Source organism: Cygnus atratus, chromosome 6, assembly GCF_013377495.2.
Source record: "Cygnus atratus isolate AKBS03 ecotype Queensland, Australia chromosome 6, CAtr_DNAZoo_HiC_assembly, whole genome shotgun sequence".
Taxonomy (NCBI): Eukaryota; Metazoa; Chordata; class Aves; order Anseriformes; family Anatidae; genus Cygnus; species Cygnus atratus.
Window position 1 is genome coordinate 11,129,346 of NC_066367.1, and position 19,738 is coordinate 11,149,083.

Consider the following 19,738-nt stretch of genomic DNA (forward strand, 5'->3'; position numbering starts at 1 on the left):
TGCAGGAGACTACTATCAATCAAGCTGCAAAAACCTGTCAGAAGACCACCGTTGTTTGCTCCCTAACATGCACGATGGCCTCGCAGACCACCAGGGGTTTGCAGATGACAGCTGGAGAACCACCTCAAGAAGCCCTGCAGCAGCTTTCCACCTGATCTGCAAGCACTCCCAGAGAGAAGGCTTCACCTAAGGGGCAACAAGCCTGGCTGCTTTTCCTCCACCTCTCCATGCAGCATCTGTGCTCTGCAATGAATGCCACAATGCAAATTACTTGTCAGCTGCACTGAACCGCAGCAAAAAGTGCTGTGACTATCACTATTGCTTCTAGCACAGCTTGGGGAAGCAACCTTGAAAAGCCAATGGGAATGCCACAGGAAGGGGAATTTCTTTCCTAATTCAATAAACGCACTGTTAAGTGCTTTACACCCACAGGTAACCCCAGAATGTCACGTTACACCATGACCAGCATAATGGGGAAACGCAGCTGGTCAGCTCAGACTGTTAGTCCCAATTTGCAGTTTCACTACTTAAAGTAAAGCTTTTAAGTTTAAAGAGAACTAGTTTACATCATATTGCTATTTAACATTTTTTTCATGTGTCACAGATATCAAGCTCTTCATATTTCTAATACTGAAGAAATTACTTAGGATTGTATTCACTTGCAACGCAATGAGCAACTGTAAAGTTTATACTGACAAGGAAACTACCTCACATAAGTCTTTTCAGTTTATCCAAAGTACCGTAAGTACAGCCTTATAAAGAAAGGAAACTCATTCTAATACTGAAGATACGCTTAACAGAGACCTATTTGATCAAATCTGGCGGATGGTTTCAACAGTACATAAGTGATGTTTTTAAGAGGACTATCTACAACATATCTAGCTATTTGCACAGTTGAGGTCTTTAAGACTGGCTCCCCAGCTTTGCCCTAAGGAAAAGGCATCTCATTTTAAAAGCACAGAAGAAAAAAAAAATGTAAGAGGACAAGAGAACTCTATCCCTTCCTCCTCCCATATGAATCTGTCTCCTTGGCTGCAGGCTGTGTAAATTCACTGCCAAAAAGAAGAAAAATACCCTAAAACACACAAAATACTTAAAACTGATATGCTCATTTGCAGGACAATTCCTTCACACTTTTGGAAGTGGTCCACTGCAACTGATCCCAAACATGCAGTGGCCACCTGTGTGCTCACGTATCTTCTGCTGACCACAGACGCTGAAATCTGTGAGGTCCTTCCTCTGAAGATCTCTGAATTCTGCAAGTAGAAGTTCAGGAAAAGCAACACTGCACAGTAACCTCAACAATTTATCCCCTTTTCTACCCCAGGCTAAAGGCGCAGTAATATTCTGGTGCTGCAAAAAGAGAAAGCAGCATGAACAGGTTTTATCGAACAGATGATAATATTCCCGAGCGAGATGTGGGTTGTAGGGGGGTTGTCTTGTTTTCCTTTTACATGCAAGTAAAATTCAGAAGCACCAATTATAGATGATACATTTCTGAAAGGGGAAAATGTTTCTTTTCTTCAAATTAATTCTTACTTTATGCAAAAAGGAGAAAATTAATCTTCTTAAAAACACACCTTGCTGCTGACTGAATGCCATTCTACTCCATTCACTCCGAAAATGGTTTCATAGAAATGCTCTAAAGATTTGAATTCCATACTTGAGATGCTGCCACAGGACAGAGCATGCATAGGCCTCGGGTATTTTACATCCCTTTGCCACCCTTCTACGTCAGAGAAGAACAACTACCATGGATCAAACTTTGCTTGGTTTGTGGCAAAGAGAAAATGTTTCGGTTTCCTACAAACACACCGCAATGATTTTATCTCAAGTATAACTGGGGATAAAGGCTGCTCACCGTCCACTGCCACACAGCAATGAGTTCGTTCATCATGAGGGCTACAAATCAGTCGCTTTACCATGACCACGATGGGCTAAGGTTTTAAGCGGAATACCCCCAAACATGACTGAGCATTTTCTTTTTTCTTAAGCTGTTTTTCAACACCTTTATTTCAGCCATGCCTGAGACTTGGTGCTACACCCCACAAACCCATACATAACTTGTTTTTCCAGGGCAATACTTGGTATTTCTTCTCCTTTCTTCTCTTAGAAGGACTTGCAGCAAACTTCCTATAGGTAATAATGATAAAAAACAGACACAACAATGGTTTGCCCAAGTCCATCAGCTTGACGGCAACTTTCAACAACCCTTTTTTTAAAACTCATCAAGATACACAGGTATAGGCAGGCTATATATATCAAGGCAGATAGGTAAAGGCACTTATAAGCCAGCTGATAAGCCACTTACAAGGTTCGTAGTATTTGCTTGCATTTACAAACATGCCAAAACATCTTTCTGCTTTTTGCCAAACTCCGTGCTTCCACCTTTTAATTACCATTCTGACAAGAAAAATATGTAAGATACACATTTCTAGCTCAGGTACATGCTGCAAGGCTGAAAAGACACCTCAAAAGTTCAGGAAAACTGAGTAAGCACAGGATCCCAAGTGAATAGCACCAGGGTGACCGCTGCCCAGAGCTAATGCTGCTTCTTGTGCAAGGTCAATTTTTCACTCCCCCCACCCCAGAAGTCTCTCCTACCCTTTGCCCACCACATACATGTCCAGTCTGGCCTGAGTTTTCCAGCATTAGACAGGAATCCCCGTGGCTCAAATGCTGCTAGGAGTCATCTGACAAAGAGACATCACTGCCTATCACACATTATGCCCACTCAGCACAAGCACAGCTTTCCTTTGATGTCTAGCTGTTTGTTTTTCAGCAGGCATACTGCTGAGCTATTGAACATACTCAAAATGTAGTCCAAAAGGTGAGAATTCCGTAAATCCTGAAGAGTTCGCAGCACCTTAAAGCAACCTCCTATCGTCTGGGGAAAACAGAGTCCAGGCACAACGAATTCTGGCATCAGGCTACCCAGGCTGCTAACCAGCATCAGCCCATGGTGGTTTCATGCTGACGGGCAGCAGAGCTCCACCATTCCACTCTCTCACTCCCCTCCTCAAAGGACCAGGGTAGAAAACATGATGGAAGAGGGCTCGAGAGTCGAGGCACAGACGGGGAGATACGTTGGCAGCTCCCGTCAAGGACAGAGCCAGGCAGCGAGCACCTCGAGCAAACCAGAGCCGCCTTCCCCAGCCACCCTCCTCCACCTGCTGCCCCCAGTGAGCGGCGCAGGGCAGCAGGCGATGGATGGGGGCTGCGGCCAGGCCCTGGGATGTGTCTGCGCTGCTCCTTGGTGCTCGCTGCCTGCCCCTGCTCCAGCCTGGGGCCTTTCTCACGTGGCCACGTCCACCTGCTGCGCCCAGGCTCCTCTCTGCAAGCTGCAGCTCCGGCCCGGGGCCTGCTCCTGCGGGGGCTCTCCATGGGCCGCAGCCTCCTCCGGGCCACATCCACCTGCTCCACCGGGGGCTCCTCCACGGGCTGCAGCGTGGAGATCTGCTCCGTGTGGGACCCGTGGGCTGCAGGGGGACAGCCTGCTCCACCAGGGGCCTCTCTCCTGCCCTCCTTCATGAACCTCACAGTCTGGAGCTGGCTCTGCTCTCACACGGGACACAGAGGGCCTCCCTGCAGCCCCTGCCACCACAGCCACCCCACATAAACACAGTGCACAGCCTTTTTCCTGAAATATTGTTAAAGAAAACGCAAAACACTACAAGCAACAATGAAAACAATTCCAAAAGGACTAAAATCCATCCCACATTCATGGTACTGGCCATTGACCTGCTCGTAGAAGAGAGCAATGTGATTCCTCTCGTGCACTTGACCAGGCACACAACATTCAATCTAGCACGTGGATACAAAACGTGAAGGAAAATCTTTAAGTTGACCCATGTTACCAGGGAAGTCTTAAAATGAGAATCTCTCTCAGGGTTAGGAAAAATATAACCTCCCTTACTTGACAGACAAGTTTTGGAGCACATGGAGTGAAGAGAGATTTCTCAGAATCTGAAGCCAAGCATTTGTACCTGGTAATGATGATCTCTTCCTTTTTCCAACACAATAGCTCTTAACTCCTTACAAGTTTCCTTCTCCAGATACACATGTAAGTCTACAAAAATGTAGGTTAGGTCACAGCTCATTTCCCGCCCCCCCCCCCCCCCCCATCTACTGAAGTTGCTTTGAATAAGCTTCGTTTACATTTTTCCAACTTGCATTACCAGAAGCACTTAGATCTTCTGCAAGATCTCTTCCTTAATATAAAAGGACCTAAAGGCATTTTGGAAGGCAACCGTGCAGAGAAAGCTGGGCTTTTGGAAAACTCGAGCTCCTACCTGGAAAGTAGATAATGCTTCATGTATCAAATCGTGCCTAGTATAAATATCTCTGTTTGCACCTGGAAACAAAACACTTCTGGAAGAGAGAAGGTGGAAATACAAAAGAAAGCAGCAGACTGCTTTCCACAGCATTTCATGTATTTTGATGCAAACTGTTGTTTCCATTGTTTGAAGTGCTGCAACTGTGAGCCAAAAGATTTCCCTCCTCTGCCCCACCAGAAGCAGCCAGCCTCCAGGACTAACACTGGCTGCTTTGCTTGCTTCATACCAGCAGGACAAGACACAGGACACAGCATAGCGGGATCATTAGGAGAGGGAAGAACAGCAAATAGCCAAGAGCCCAGCATGATATGCTTTGATCAGCCTGTGTTTGGCTCTGACTTTTTGCTCATTCCAACACAAGGAGATTGTTCCTTAATAAGAGCAGCAACTCAAAAAACCTACTTTGTTTTGCAGTTCTCCTTTTAGGCTGTGAAAACACTCGTAAGGTGCTGCTTTGTTCTCCTGTCCTCTCCTTTCTAAGCAAAAACAACCAGCTCCAACCAGGTTAGTCTCTCCTTAGCCCCCTGCCGAGGGTGGGGGCTGAGATATTTAAGCCTCCCAAGACTGCTGTGCTCTATTCTCCCTCCACTCCCAAATCCCACTTGCCCAGCCTGGGAAAGTAGATGTGTGCAAGTTCTGACACACTTTGTTCCAGCATTTTGCATTTGCATTCTGCTCTCCCACTTGTAAGATAGATCTGCAGAATATTTTACTGCATTCCCAGAATAGGAACAACATTTAATAAAAGTTTCTTCTTACCAGAGCTAGGCATGTGGTTCACTCTAGGTGGATTCAACAGCTCTACTGGCTGGTCTCTGCCAGAAAGCCCATCTGGAAAGAGAAAAAAAAAATATCACATCAACTCTTTGGTTAGCTGAGCTATTTTAGGCATTCCAAGCAGAAAAAAAAAAATCACTAACCAATTATCAATGCAAACCAGAAACACACAAGTAGCACAAATCAATAGAAACAAGAACATTAACAGGACAGCAGCTGCTTACTCTAAAGCAGAAAATAAAAGATACTGTAGCCCAAATTGTGCTCGGGTTTTCCTGGTCTTTAAATCCAACTGGTACTGATCCCAATCCAAGAAAATAGGCACATCAGCTTACAAACCGTACCATACAATACCTAAACAGCAATTCATTCCTTCTTCAGAAGAACTGAGCAGAGCTAAGGCAGAAACACATCCCTGTGAAGCGAAGTTGAAGAATGGCTGTAATATGCCAAGGCAATGCTAAGGAAAACTGACAAATCACTGAAGGAGATTAAAATGCATAGACATGCATAACGAGCCCCATTTTGCATAAGTTTGGATTTCAGAAAGGCATTAAAAACATACTTTGTAAATGATATGCAGAAATCCATCTTGCTGAAGCAGTTCTCTATTTAAAATATTTCGAAGATTATATCTTGCATTCAAGTAGAGTTAAAACAGAAGAACATGATACCTACTGTTGTAGACTGCCAGACCAGATTTTCTAGTCATCCATTTCCCTCCCATCCTCTCCCCCAATAAAAGCTGAAGCAAAAATAACACTAAATTCAAGTGAGTGACATCTCACTACGGTATGTTTTCCATACTTAGGTTATGAATACTTGACTACAGAAAACTTCATCTCGAATCCATTTGTTCCACTGTAAATACCCACACCTTTGGCAGTTCTGTCTCACTTCTTTAACGTGTTGCTGTGTTCTGCGCTGCAGCACAGATACAATCAAGCCAAACCCTGTCTGGAGACATCAAAGAATCCATCCCATCTCTCAGTCAAAGCGAAGGACAGTTCAGTACTATAAAAGTGTTACGAAGTCAGTGGAGTGTTAAAAAAAAAAAATCACACTTCTCCCTGTTTTCTCCATTTCAGGTTCCTGGAGAGAAAACATGGTTGGGTCTTCTCCAACACCTGCATGGCTTTGCCTCCACTGACCATATTCAAGCATCAGTGCAGCCTCAGGCAGTATGTCAATAAACTGAACTACAACCGTGCTGAGTTTTCCTTCTCAAGCAAGTTAATTATTGTCCCGCAGATGAAACAGGTTGTTCACATTACACATTGTTTGCTTTCGGATTGTTACTGCTAGAGCCAGGAGTGGCTGGCCTCGCTGCACTGTAGCAGACAACCCAGCATCTACTGGCGTTGGGACGGCTCTTGGCCAGCTGAGCTTCACCTGCACAAGCAGCAGCAAATGGGACTGAAGGGACAGAGCCAAACACTCCTACTTTAAGCAACATTCAGCCATCGATATCCCCAAATTCACAACCCAGTAGTCAGTGCACGTCAAAGACTGCAAACAGCAGAAAAATAGGGTCTACGGCAAAAGAGGCTGCGGCTCAGCCAGGGCACGCATCCGAGAAGAGGGAGCACACAGGGTGAGCGCAGCCCCAGGAGCCTGTGCCTCGTCCTGAGTGCGGAGGATTTTGTGCTCCGCCAGGAAGGCATCACCTTGGCTGCTGGGCTGTCCCAGGCTGCTCCGAGGAGCTGTGGGTGCCCCATCCCTGGCAGTGCCCAAGGCCAGACTGGATGGGGCTGGGAGCAGCTCACAGGAGCCCTCCCGCCCCAGCAGCAAGTCATGGCGCACAGGGACTTGCACCAAGCAGGAGACCCATTTCGGTGCAGGCCAAACTGATACAGGCTTTTTGTTTTGGTGTTTGTGGACTTCCTCCCGGCACTGTTGTGCATGTTAAGTCTCACCAGAGCATCGGAGATCGCTAACAAATGTGTTGGTAAGTGGGGATTTAAGAGCTGTGTTTGTTTTTAATTCTAGGAAATAAAGTACCTACATTTTGAACTAGTTTTAAAGCCCAAACCAACAGTCTCTTCAATCTTTGCTGCAAAAATGAATAATAGACTAATCACGGAAAAACATTTAAGATATCTTTTAAAGTACTGAAGTCTAAACACTCAACCAAAACCAAACCAGGCAAGACAGAGGTTCTCTATTCACTGCATTAACTGATAAAATAGTCTCTACCGGTAAGAAAAAAAAAAAAAAAAAAAAAAGAGGCAGTTTGTCAGGATATATTTGCACAAAACACCTCTTCTCCTAGGCTACAAGTATGGATAAGAGAGGTTAAAATGAGGTTTAAACATGCAAGCTGGCAGATCACTTGCCTCCTCTTGAGGGATGAGCAAGCTCACACCCAGAGCACGCCAAGAGCATGCACCCGGCAGTGTCAACACAGCACACACCCCGCTGCCAGCACAAACTGGTCACCCCATGGAGGTGAAGGCTGGCTTACTTGCTTTCTAGCAATCTAGAGGAGGGTTGTTTTTATTTTTATATTGAAGTACTTGCAAACAAATTCACGTTTTGCTCTATTATTACTCCCTGTTAATGCACGCTCTATTACTACAAGGCACAACAGCAGTGAAAAGCCAGCACTCTGGAGATACTTCAGTCTCGTTTTATACAGATGCTATGCCTCACTGTAGAAATAGCGCATGTTCAAGAGAAGCCTATGTTCTGCAACCCAGCTTTCCAAACTGGAATTCCTCTTCTGTCCTTCCCCCAGCAGCATCCCAATAGCCATAAGGCAAAGCCAACACTCCTTACTCCCGCCACTTCCAAAAATACAGGCAGAGTCAATCTGGTTGCAGGCAGCACCTGCTGTCGTGACACTGCAGGAGACTTCCAAAAAAATCACAATCCTACATCAGTCGGCTACCTTCAATGCAGAGCATTCTTCTGCTCAGGACCACGGCGGCTGCCCGGTGTCTGCACTGCTCACAGCGGCGGCGTTTCCACCCATCAGCGAGCCAAGTGTCTCAGGCTTAAAACCCTGCAGCACGCGCTCAGTGAGCTCAGCCGGTAGCTGACCGTCCATACGACAGCCATAAACCTGAGCCCGAAACCAAAGCCACAAAGAACAGAACACAAACCTCACCTCTCAGAACAGATAAATGCTCCTATTGTCTCCTCAGCTTCCTACAGCCAGATGAAGATGCTACAAAACCAAACAAGTCATTTAATTTCAAGACACTAGGTGATCAATCTGTTCAGAAAGCCAAAATAACCCTGCCTTTAACAAAGCATCGTATCTACTGCCAACACAATGCTGACCAAAAAACAATAAACCAACCAAAAAACCGTAAGACTTCCAAGAAGAAGAGTTTCTCATACAGGTCTGAAGGAAGATTTTAAAGCCATAATTGCACTAAAATGGTCTTGAATTCTCAAAAAAATTACAATTCTCAAATTCTCAAATTATTTGTTTAAAAAAAAAAATGAGAACTGACTTGGGGAAGGGAAGTCCTATGCTGTGACTGTGCTCCACGTACCTTCAAAATAGGGAAAAAAAATATTTTGTTTTACATGTTCAACCACAGAGCTCCACAGATCCAATGTATCATCACACTGGAGCCAAACTGGTCACCTGGGGGTGCCTAAGCCCCAAGAAAAGCATGTTTGCAGCTACTGCTATACTGTGTTTTCTTCTTACCCCCATTACTGAAGCCTCTCTCCTAAGTCAATTGCTGTATAACTGACCTTTGTGCAACAGCAGAAACACATGTTTTATGCCAGCATTTATTAAAAATAAAAAGCAATAAGATAAAAACTGGTCTGGGTCTGCAAATGCCGAAATGATTACAATCAGTTTCCATTGCAAAAATAAAAGTTTTACCCCCACCTCCTTCCTTTACAAAGTATTCAGCTCCAACCCTCTAGAAGCTTCACCATGCATTTATAGAGACAGCCTTGGCAATTACAGAACTAAAAAAAAAAAAAAAACTCACAGAAGATGCTAAAAATATCCGTGCCACACACAGATCTACAGTTTTGTCCTTGTTATTGCCTAGAAGGGATCACAGGGTGCTTCTGCAATCCTGAAAACCTGGGCAGGGAGGGAAAGCAGCTCGTCTTACTGCTGCGGGCAGGCAACGGAGAATGCGCAAAGAGGTCAAACCGTGCAGGCGCTGTTTGGCATTCCTACTGCCATGAGCCTGGGTCGGAACAGTACCGAGGCAAAGCAGATCACCTACAAAATACTTTCATACTCTCCCCTAGACAAGCGTTTCCTCAGATACTAAAAACATTGGCAGTAGATGAATCAACGTCCATTGGGTATGGATGAGGGCAGCCAGCAGAGGTAGGCAAGGAGGCCACAGCGAAGCACGCAAGGAGGAGACAAACTGCAGAGTCCGTCACGTCTGAAAAGGAGGCATGCACCAGCGGGTCTGATTTATGGCTCCAGTTAGGGAACATTTAGTGTAGCTTCATTTTCAGATGGGTATTTCTACTCATTAATTAATGAGATGAAGCTATTATTCATCGATGGGAACTTGAACATTTTATTTTTATCCCAGTCCATACTGAACCGTTCCAAAGAGTTGTTTAAGTTACTTTAAAAATATATCCAAGGATACTTTATGTAGTAGCTGGGCTTGCAGGATTTAACCATGTTGAAAATAGCGAAACAAAGACAAGATGGCTACAACAGTATGCAGCAGTAACAGAAACATGCGAGGATAAAAAAAATACAGAAAAGATGAAGAAGCAAAATGAACTAGAACAACCACCGAGGCAAAACCAAATTAGACAAGGGCAGGGAAGTAGAGCTTTCTTCCTCCCTCCTCCCCCCTTCATAAAAAAAAAAAAAAAAAGAAAAAGGACAGATAATGAACAAAACAGAAGGCTGAAGCATTCAGTGAGCTCTTAGCTTGTTTCCAACAGAAAACTGTAAGCAGCCTTCCCATAATTAACTCTGATGAGTTTTAAAAAGCAGGGCAGAACTAGAAAAGGTTATTTAAATAGTTTTTCACATATTCAGATCTTTAAACCTTATGCAAATCACCCCGGTCTACCTGAACTCCCTGAGTAAAGTGATGAACAGCCAACAGTTGACTTTAAAGGACACAGAGCATAGGGTCATGAAGAGCCACAAAAAGTAAAAGTTCAAGGGAAGAAGGGGAGAAAGGCAGGAGGAAGAGGTACAGTAAATGGGCATTATTTCTTTCCTCTAGAAATAAAGGAGGATTCTAAGACACAGCACAGAAATAAGGTAACAGAAAAAGCAATGTGGATGGATCAAGGTGAAATTGAAGGCAGGCAACCAATTTGTTTCTTTGGCAATATATCTGCCTAGCAAAGTGTTGGATTTTTATTTTTTTTATTATTATTTTGTTGTTTTTAACCAATTTTTATTTAAAAAAGCATTGAAAGGTTACAAGGGGCACATAATAAGAAAGTCAGGTCTGCATGAAAGACCCTAAACCAAGCGCACACCTGGTTAAAAAGCCCACTCAGTCACCACCTGCTTTTAGATACATTATACCCAGCATATTGCAGGAGTTCTCAATTTACTGATAAAGCATTAAATATCATTTAATTCTCAGCTGTGACTCCACACCAGAGAGGTCACACTTTGGAGCATGAGAAGCAGAATTCAGTGACAAGTTGGCAAATGGATGCAAGGTTCAATCACAAATGAGTAGATCCCTCCTGCCTAAATAATAACCGTAACGATAGTGAAGTGTACAATTACAAGACAGAAATACCCAGCAAAGCAACAAGAAAAGGAAAGCTGAAGCACTTTGCAAGCTGAGAATCCACCATTTGGCACTGATGCAGAAGACAAGTTCATTCCAGGATGCATTAGCAGGCACATATGCAAGACACGGGAGGTAATTACTCAGGGATGTGACAGCCTCCTTGGCCAAAGCGCTGCCCTTGGTTTTAGATTCAACACTAGAAGATGAATTGCAGGCAATCAAGGAGAAACCTCTGAGAAAAGACTTCAGAAAATGAGATGGGCAGTCTGCAGAACTTGGTAATTTTTACATTAGCCTGTTTGCATTTGAGGAAAGACAATAATAGCCCCAAGACTTTTTCATATATCACTGAATGGTTTGGGTTGGAAAGCCTTAAAAACCATATAATGCAGCCCCTGCCACGGTGAGGGCCCCCTCCCACCAGCCCAGGCTGCCCCCAGCCCCATCCAGCCTGGCCTCGGGCACTGCCAGGGATGGGGCACCTTGGGCAGCCTGGGACAGGGCCTCACCACCCTCTGAGGGAAGAATTTCTTATGTAAGTCTCATCTAAACCTGTCTTTTCGTTTAAAGCCATTACCCTTGTCCTATCCCTATAACCCCTGACAAAGAGTCCCTCCCCAGCTTTTTGATTATTGTTTCTTTGCATTAAACACCTCATGAGGCAGTTACCAAATGTTGACTAATTTTTTCCCCATGTGGATATAGGTCAAAAGCTCGCCTCCATGCCTTCCAAGCCAAGATAGAAAGAAGCTCTAATTTCTCTGTGCCTAATCAATAAAAAGCCTCAGGCAAAACAAGAAGGCTGACAGTAAGTTCAGGATAAACAGGCACCACTTGGCATCTAAGAAGATATCCCAACCACATTCTTTCGAGTGCATGCATCCATATTTAAAATTAAACTTTTGTTAAGGACCATACAGAGAAAGGAGATGTTTCTGGATCAATGATTCCTGAATTTGTATTTGTCATCAAGCAAACAACTACCTCGCCCTCTACAACTGCTTTCTAGCAAAACAATTGTGAATTTGTCTCACAAAGACAAGGAGGACACCCATTCCCCTTCTCTCCAACCCCAAAACTATCCCACATTCCCATCTGCTTCAAGGTACAACTGTAAGACACCTAAACACAATACTGCATGTCACTGAAACTCTTGAAGACCAGCGATCAGCCTCACAGCCATCCTCACTGAAGAGCTCTGCTAGTGCACGTTTGACCAGCAACAAATCCAAAGCCTGTAGGAAGAGGAACAGAGTGGTGACAGGACACAGCTACATCACCATTTCACTTCACAGCTGGAAAGCTCCTGAAGCGAGCCCCAGGCTGCCGCACTTGCTGTACTTCCCCACTTCCCACGTGTTTGGTCACAGCACGGAGCACTCTGGACGTTGGGGGGATACAGCTCTAACTCAACACAAAATGCCCTCCAGCTCATCTAACACCAGCCTGTAACATGGACTCTTACCTAGAGAACTAGATTAAATTCAGTCCTAAAGCAAGCTTAAAAAACAAAAACCCCACACAAGCTGTGTATAATCATCACCATAGCCATCATCACCGGCTGCTCCACCCCACAGAGCTGACCCGTCGCACAGTGCTTGCTCCAACAGCCACAAGCTGCTCCTACTCCTGCCCCCAGCTCCCCCTGCCCCAGTTAAGGCTGACCGGTGGTCTGCAAGCAAACCTCATCCCCTGTAATCAGGCTGCCGTCCGCAGGTCATGGTGAGGTACGCCCCATGAAAGCGCGAGCTTCCCGCTCTGCCTGGCACTGCTCGGTGAGTTATGTGCCGTCTCAGTTACACGTGCCAGCCCACGGCTGTTTCATGGACCTGTTCCAGGCCTCAGAACATCTAGTTTCTTCCTGCTATCAGTATACATGTACCACAGTCACATTAGAAAACGTTTTGCATTTTACACGCAGGTTCGGGGGTTGTTTTGCTGCACGGTGTGCAAACAGCCTTTATCTACATTACTTCTTGGAAGGTTTTGTTGGTTCTGGTCAGATACGTTGCTATTTCTGAAAACAGACCGTGCACTAACCTCGTAGCCTTGGGACACCAGGTGGGTAAAACGGGATCGCTTAGGAATAAAAGTCTCTGTCCCTGACCATTAAGCACAGTCCACTAGAACATCCTGACTTGCATATTAACGGCCGTGGTGTATAACAACAAGTTAAAATATTAGTAATGAGAATAGTAATTATCATGGATGTATTATTTATTTGTCTACTCATTCGAAATTTACAGAGAAAAAAAAAGTCTTCAACATTTACAAGAAAGCAATTAAGACAGCAAATGGATTATTTCTCTTTAAACCTATGAGAAAATGCTCAGTGCATATTTCCTCTCTAATTTGTCTGCACTCAAGAATCTATTTTTGGAAATCTCCCTAGACTGTATTGTAGCACCACATGTACTGTAATGGCATTTTAATTAGCCCAGAGAGCTGGAAGATGCACTATGCATCCGAAAGAGAAGCAGCCTAACAAAATGAGAGCATCCTTCTCTTCCCTTCTTTGAGATTTACAGCAGCTATCAAGTAGAAATACCAATTATGGTTTCAATTGGAATTGACTGCGACTACTATAAAAATCCGGTGCATCACAACAGCATTGAACAAACCAGAATTGAACAAAAATAAATGTAGTATTTAAGCACTATTTACTCATACTTTAAGGGTGGATGGTAAAAATAAAATGCTGCAAATACCTCCAAGAAGAACAAGGAACCAGCGTGGAGGAGACAATAAAAGAAAAGTATATTAGAGCTGGGCTCTAAATATGTTAGCGTGTGGCCTGCAACCATAATCAAGAAGCTACCTGTGTAGATGAAAGCCAAACCAATCCTGTTTGTGGGGTTGTTTTTGTTTTATTGTTATTTTTATAAGATCTAATGCCCAAGTCACCCACCTTTCATTCCCAACAAGTGGCATAATGCATAAACACCATCAGCAAGGTCTTGTATATATTTAATTTGCCATAATTCATCCTTCTTTCTTTTGACGCTGTAGAAACTAGGTCAGGCTGATGTCCGTCTCAGTTACAGAGGAGGCTGACATGCATGGGATCACAGCCCTCGTGTCCCTGAGAGCCCCAGTCTCCCCAGGGACATCAATATGTCCCCACGCCGTGTGGAAGATGCACAGCGCTCCACTGAAGCCAGCAGCAGGCCGCAGCGCTCAGCAACTCGCAAGCAAGAATTATGATTTTTTTTTAAGCCTTCTTTTGCATTATAATCCACATGAATATTTCACAAGAGTCAGAAGACACTCAGGCATAATGTCTACAACAGCCTTGCACTGCTTTCTTCCCCAGAGCCCAGCACAAGAGAAATCCAACAGATCGCACTTCAGTTAACACCAAAGTAAAAGTAACACTCGGAAACAGCTAGCAAGAAAAACAGCCTTGAAAATATTACTCGGAAGTCATCCTAGAAGCCAAATACCGTAGATGTGATAGAACAGGAAATGCTGTGGTCCTCAAGGTGTTTACAGATCAATATCCAAATGACGATACACTATTTTTCAGAAACCAAATTGTACAAGTATTGTGTTCTACTTCCCACACCATTATTTTCCTTAATCCCTTGCAGTGGGAGGATAACAACTCCTACAAAACATGACAATCTTCAGTCTCTGATGGCTCGATCTGCTCAGAATTTGAAAGAAATGTAGTTTTGGAAATCGACTGTAATAAAACTATTCTTTACATGTCAACGCTAGTGATCTAAGGTCTGCGGAAACCTATCCATTAGGTCGAAGAGACAAAGCTTAATAAAGTAGCCTGGCACGACTGCGGCAAAAATGAACATCGAGCCATTACAGTAGGCTTGCTTCCTCTTTTGGGGAGGAAATGTCAGACACCCACCCCCCCAACTCAGCAGCTCCCCATCCCCTAAGTAAATGTAGCATCAAGCAAAGAAAAAATACCAGTGAAAGAATTACCATGCAAAATGGCATTTACAGTTTTGATACATACTTTTCCTTTTAAGCAAAAAAAATCCATATTTAATATTGTTTTTCATTCCATTGTTCTGTAACAAGTTTCAAAACCAATCGGTGCACAGTGATTAACCACAAAGTCCAACTTTGGACAAGACCAAGCAGACCCTCGCACTAGACGCGACCAGGCCTACTTGCTGCACGGTTACTTGGTCTTACAGGTCAAAACACAAGACAGAAGACCAAGAAAGAAAACAACCAGCTCCTGTTCAACACCAAGCATTCACCTAGGTCACGTAGCCTACCATAAAGCTGCAAACACCAGCCTTTCAGCCATTCACAGAGGCACTTCTGACTTCATGAGGGACGAGCACAGAAGATGCCGGAGCTCCCAGTCTCCTGCAGGCAGCCAACCTGAACATCTGCCGGTTTAGCACTTCAGTTACAGGCAGAAAAGACTGATGCTATATTTCATACCCACAGTCACTGCCAAGCATGAGATACCAGGAAAGCACAACGTCAGAGATTCAGCTCTGTTTTAGGCTTATCTCACCCAACCATGTCCCACAGCCTCCCCCCTGCAGCCAGCATCAGAAGGTCTTTGGTGTTGTCCATCCAACGCCCTCGCCTGCTCAGCAGGAGCTCAGGATTTCCACCGCACTCCGGTTGCACAGCATGGACAATAAAACTGGAATGCACGTGGCTGTGTCCCTGTCCTCAAGGTGGGGTCTGCAGGATCCCACTACACCCTGGCGCGGATGTCCCTGGATCTGCGAGCAGCACCTCATCTGTCTGGTACTTTGGCACAGCACTGCCCCATTTTCCCAGCCCAGTCTGAGAGGAAGTCGACTACTAACAACTCCAGACATGAGGAAAATTGTCCCAATACACCTGTTCCTGAATATGTCATACTGTTCCCTACCAGCTTTAGACAGTCCATATCTAATATCTTAATGTCAATTAACGTACAGATTTCTAAAATTTGCACGTCAGATATTTTTAAATCCCAGAGGGAAGGGGGGAAAAAAAGAAAAAAGACTACCATTTCAAAGCATCTAAAAGTAGATTTCACTTTCACAGACTTGGTGGAACAGCAATTTCCCTGCTTGCAACGAAGAAGCTGAGACTACGCTGTTTATTACTATAAATATATTCATAGATATTTTCCCTGGCACGAAGCACTTCAATTTTAAAGGCAAAAGATTCATCAGCTCTTATGGATAGCTTCATCCCTACTGCTTTTATTCTGTCAGTGAGCACACATGCCTGGCAAGAGTGGAGGAGGGTACAATCTGCCACCATCTGCAGGGTGCTATCCATCTGAAAAGGTGACTGTCCTCAAGAAATTAGCACAGTCCAAGTATTAAACTTCACTAGGGAATATTATGTTCAACCAAGCGTCTCTTTCGAGGGCCGTTCTGCAAAATGTTCCCATTCCCTGTTAACTGTACGGTGTGTTTTTTTGTGGTTGTTTTTGTTTTCAAGTCTTAACACAGCTTTTTACCAACCAAAAGTGAATAAAATTTTCCATTCTTCTAGATACCAGGAGGAGGCAAAGCCAATATTCCATAATCACTGACAAATATTCCCACAGGAGATCCCTGTTACCAATGCAAGGTGCTTAATCTACTGAGACAGATGCCATGAACTTTAGCACACTAGAAAAAGCAAAATCCACAGGACTTCCTTCACATTCAGCAGGAGAGGTGCTGCTGGCACCCAGCCATTTCACAATCACAGACTATTCAGAGCAGAAGAATTCACATTTGATAGCTACAAATTCACAGATATAATGCCACCTTAATCAAAACTAATATTTAAGCAGGTTTTAAAAACTGATTGGTGTTACAAAAATGAAGCGAGGCGAAAAAAAACTTGAAATTATCTCCAATTGTCAGCAGGAGGAGACCTATGAAGCACATTTTAAAGACAGGAGAGAAGGCTGAATAACCAGCCTAATTTTCCCTTCTCTCCGGTTGAATAAACTGTCAGGAAGATATCCAGCTGAAAGATAGCCTGGGTCTTCTGCGGGCTTGAATGAGGCTCCAGCTCCTACCCACACGCTCCCAGGATAGCATCGTGTGTTCGTACTGGTCCTGAAAGAAAACTTGCAACAAACTGAATGCTCTTACAAACACAGAAATCGCTGGGTGCTGGGGAAATACACTCACCATTTGACTTCGGCCAATGCCAGAATCGTTTCAAAGTATACCTTCATCCCCACTAGTCCCAAAAACAAACTACAAAACCAGGAAGACCACAACATATCCCCAAGTTCAGCTCACCTGTGCAACTGCTTATTTCAATTTTGGCCAGCATAAATTTGCTCACCTAAAGAAGTGAACTAACGAGTTGTATTGCATTCACTATATTCAAGCTGATGAGCTACCAAGTGGGGATAAGGCTTGCCTCTTTAAAGAGAGGATGAACTGTATTTTACTTGAACGGCACGGGTTTCTTTCCTTATCCCAGCCCTGCATTTTGTCAGCGCACACGCTACTTAAGACTTGTCCACAGAACTATTTCCATGGCAGAGTGTGTCCAAAGGCTCTGATCATTTCCACAGCAGAAGAGGGAAGCAATAACAATTACCCAGCAACCCATTACACTAAGGCTTTCAGAAAGCAGAATAACCTGGGGAAAATTCCTGGATGGAGCAGAGGGCAGGGAGAAAAGAGGCAAAGGAAACTGATGCTCGGGCCCCTCCCTGGCCGCTGCTGGCAACAGGACCCAGCTACGACTGCGCTGCTAACCAGATGCTTTCTCGCCTTATGAGCTGCAGCTCCTAGAGTGGATGGCAGAATTGGAAAGGGCAGAGGGAAAAAAAAAAAAAAAGGAGACTTTTTCGTTGAGGAAAATAAATACGGAGACATGGAAACAGATCCGTCAGCGAACAGAGGAGGACTTCGGTTTGATAGAGCTGCTGGGTCCCAGGTGGCTGTCAGCGTGCCCAGGAATTGAGGCTTCAAGTTTCAACCTTTCAAGTGCTCCATCAAGCCTCTCTTCCACAAAACAAGAGCTGAAATACTGGGAAAGACCCCCACACAAGTAAAAATATCCCTCAGAGGTCTGAAAGCTGCTAATCAAAGGCAGAAAACAAACAGACAAGAAAAACCACCAAGCTCAGGCACTTGACATGCAGCTTGACGGAGACCAACTATTTCTGAAGCTGGAGAGATCCCGAGGGGGCTTCTCTCACCTTCTACTGCTGCACACTTGGAAGCAAGGCTCCCCAGGCTTGGAGCACGGAGGGCAGTACCATTTGTTTTAAACCAGCTCCTTCTGCTTCCACACGCATCCAAGAGGGAAATTTAGGACTACCCATCCTGAGAGGGATGAGCCTGCTTCCCACCCACCCAGCGTTGGGGCTAGCTCCACAGCAGCTGAAAGGAAAACCTTCCTTGCTTCTACCTGTTAACTCTTTTATCCATCAGATCAAATATTCCACCCTAAGAATTTGTAATTAACTATATATTTAAATTGCAGCAGGCAGGGACTTGGCTTGTACCATGCTAAGTGCCAGAAGAAGGGCCAGCATGCACGCATCATCCCTAGGCACCTGCTCTTGCAACTCGACCTTCCCAAGAGATCTTACCCCATGCGATACATCCTCCACGTTCAAGTCTGTTATTACAGATTGAAATCTGTCCCTCATCAGTGAAAAGCCCTTTTGGCCAAACATTTTAAGGATCAGAAACGAGCAGCCAAAACTGCAAGTCAGCCTGAGCAGGGTGAAGGCAAGAAAGGACGTTGTTCACATGTTCAAATCCCTGCTCTCAAAAGGGGAAAAGGACAAGTTTTGTTTGCTTGCTCTGCTCACACTTCCAAAAGGTGTACATAAAAACTTAAGAAATTGGTGTACAAAGTTTAGACAGTTACTTCTGTTCACTCATATAACAGATCAAAGTAGCCTCTGCCAGGAATACTCCAGCGAGGAAGAGCTGCAGTATCACGAACATGCAAAGTAACAGTCTGTGTAAAAGCAGCCAATGCTAATCTCTGGGTTTTTGCTTCTAAGAACAACAGAACAGGGTGACACACTTTCACCTGCTATTCCGTACGCTCCAGGATTAGGAAGTAGTACGTTAGTGACCGAGATTTTCTGAAACAAATCACGACACCACAAGCACTATCAGCGAAGGAGCTCCTGTTCTACAGATTACGTACCCAATTCACGGTGCTGCTCTGGGGGAAGCTGCTGCTTGGCTCCCCTAAAAGTTACCAATATCCACAGTGCAAAATCCTTTCCAAACGTGCTGATTCTGGACAAAAGAGACGACAAAGACCACATCCAGCAAAGGGCAGGTGTTCAAACAAAGTCGTTGGTTAAACTTGGAGATTACCCTAGAAGTACATGAATAAACCGCAAATAAAACACAACGCACTCGATGGAGAACAGCTGTGCCCAGTGACCATGCTCCGAACTGCAAAACTGAGCTGGCTCTTCGCTCTAAAAATAAACAAACCGACCCAAGAAAAGCTCTGAGGAAGAGAGCTTATTTTTAACGGAAGGTAAGAACGCAGCAATCAGAAGCATTCATCCGTAAACTGCCTTGCTTTAAAATACTCAAACTAAGCTCTGTCTGTGGAAATTACCATCTTTATATCAGAGCCATGAAGACACAGACTTTGCGGACAGCACTGAATGGAGGTGGAGAAAGCCAATTAGACATGTAAGGATGTATCTGTCTGTACTCATGCGAGAGGAGGACTGCAAAGGACATTTTATGCTGTCATAACACTGACAGCAAGAACAAGCCTTTTGCTTATTGCCAGAAAGGCAAAAATCCCATCAAAGATTTTAATGCAAGTGCTCACAGCTGAATTTTGGCATTGGTTTACCCACGGAGTTCAGAGCAGAGCTGCTCCCAGCCGGCTCCCTCCGTCTCACACCAGCACCGCAGCACGTCTTCCCAGTAGTCAGGATCATGCGGGGTCTCGTTTTGGTTTTTGATTTCACAATATTTTAGG

The 19,738-nt window shown here is 44.5% G+C and overlaps 1 protein-coding gene across 15 annotated transcripts in view; it reads right to left on the bottom strand.

Moving 5' to 3' along the window:
- The window catches only part of LOC118258970 (histone deacetylase 4), a 251,621-nt gene that overhangs the window by 151,383 nt on the left and 80,500 nt on the right, over positions 1-19,738 (bottom strand). For 13 of the 15 annotated variants that reach the window (XM_035568171.2, XM_035568120.2, XM_035568146.2 and 10 more), the window contains exon 3: positions 5,097-5,168. The exons of the other annotated variants lie outside the window; for them this stretch is intronic. In XM_035568171.2, coding sequence (XP_035424064.1) covers positions 5,097-5,168 — 72 coding nt within the window. The remainder of the gene's footprint in view (positions 1-5,096; positions 5,169-19,738) is intronic. 15 annotated transcript variants of the gene reach the window in all.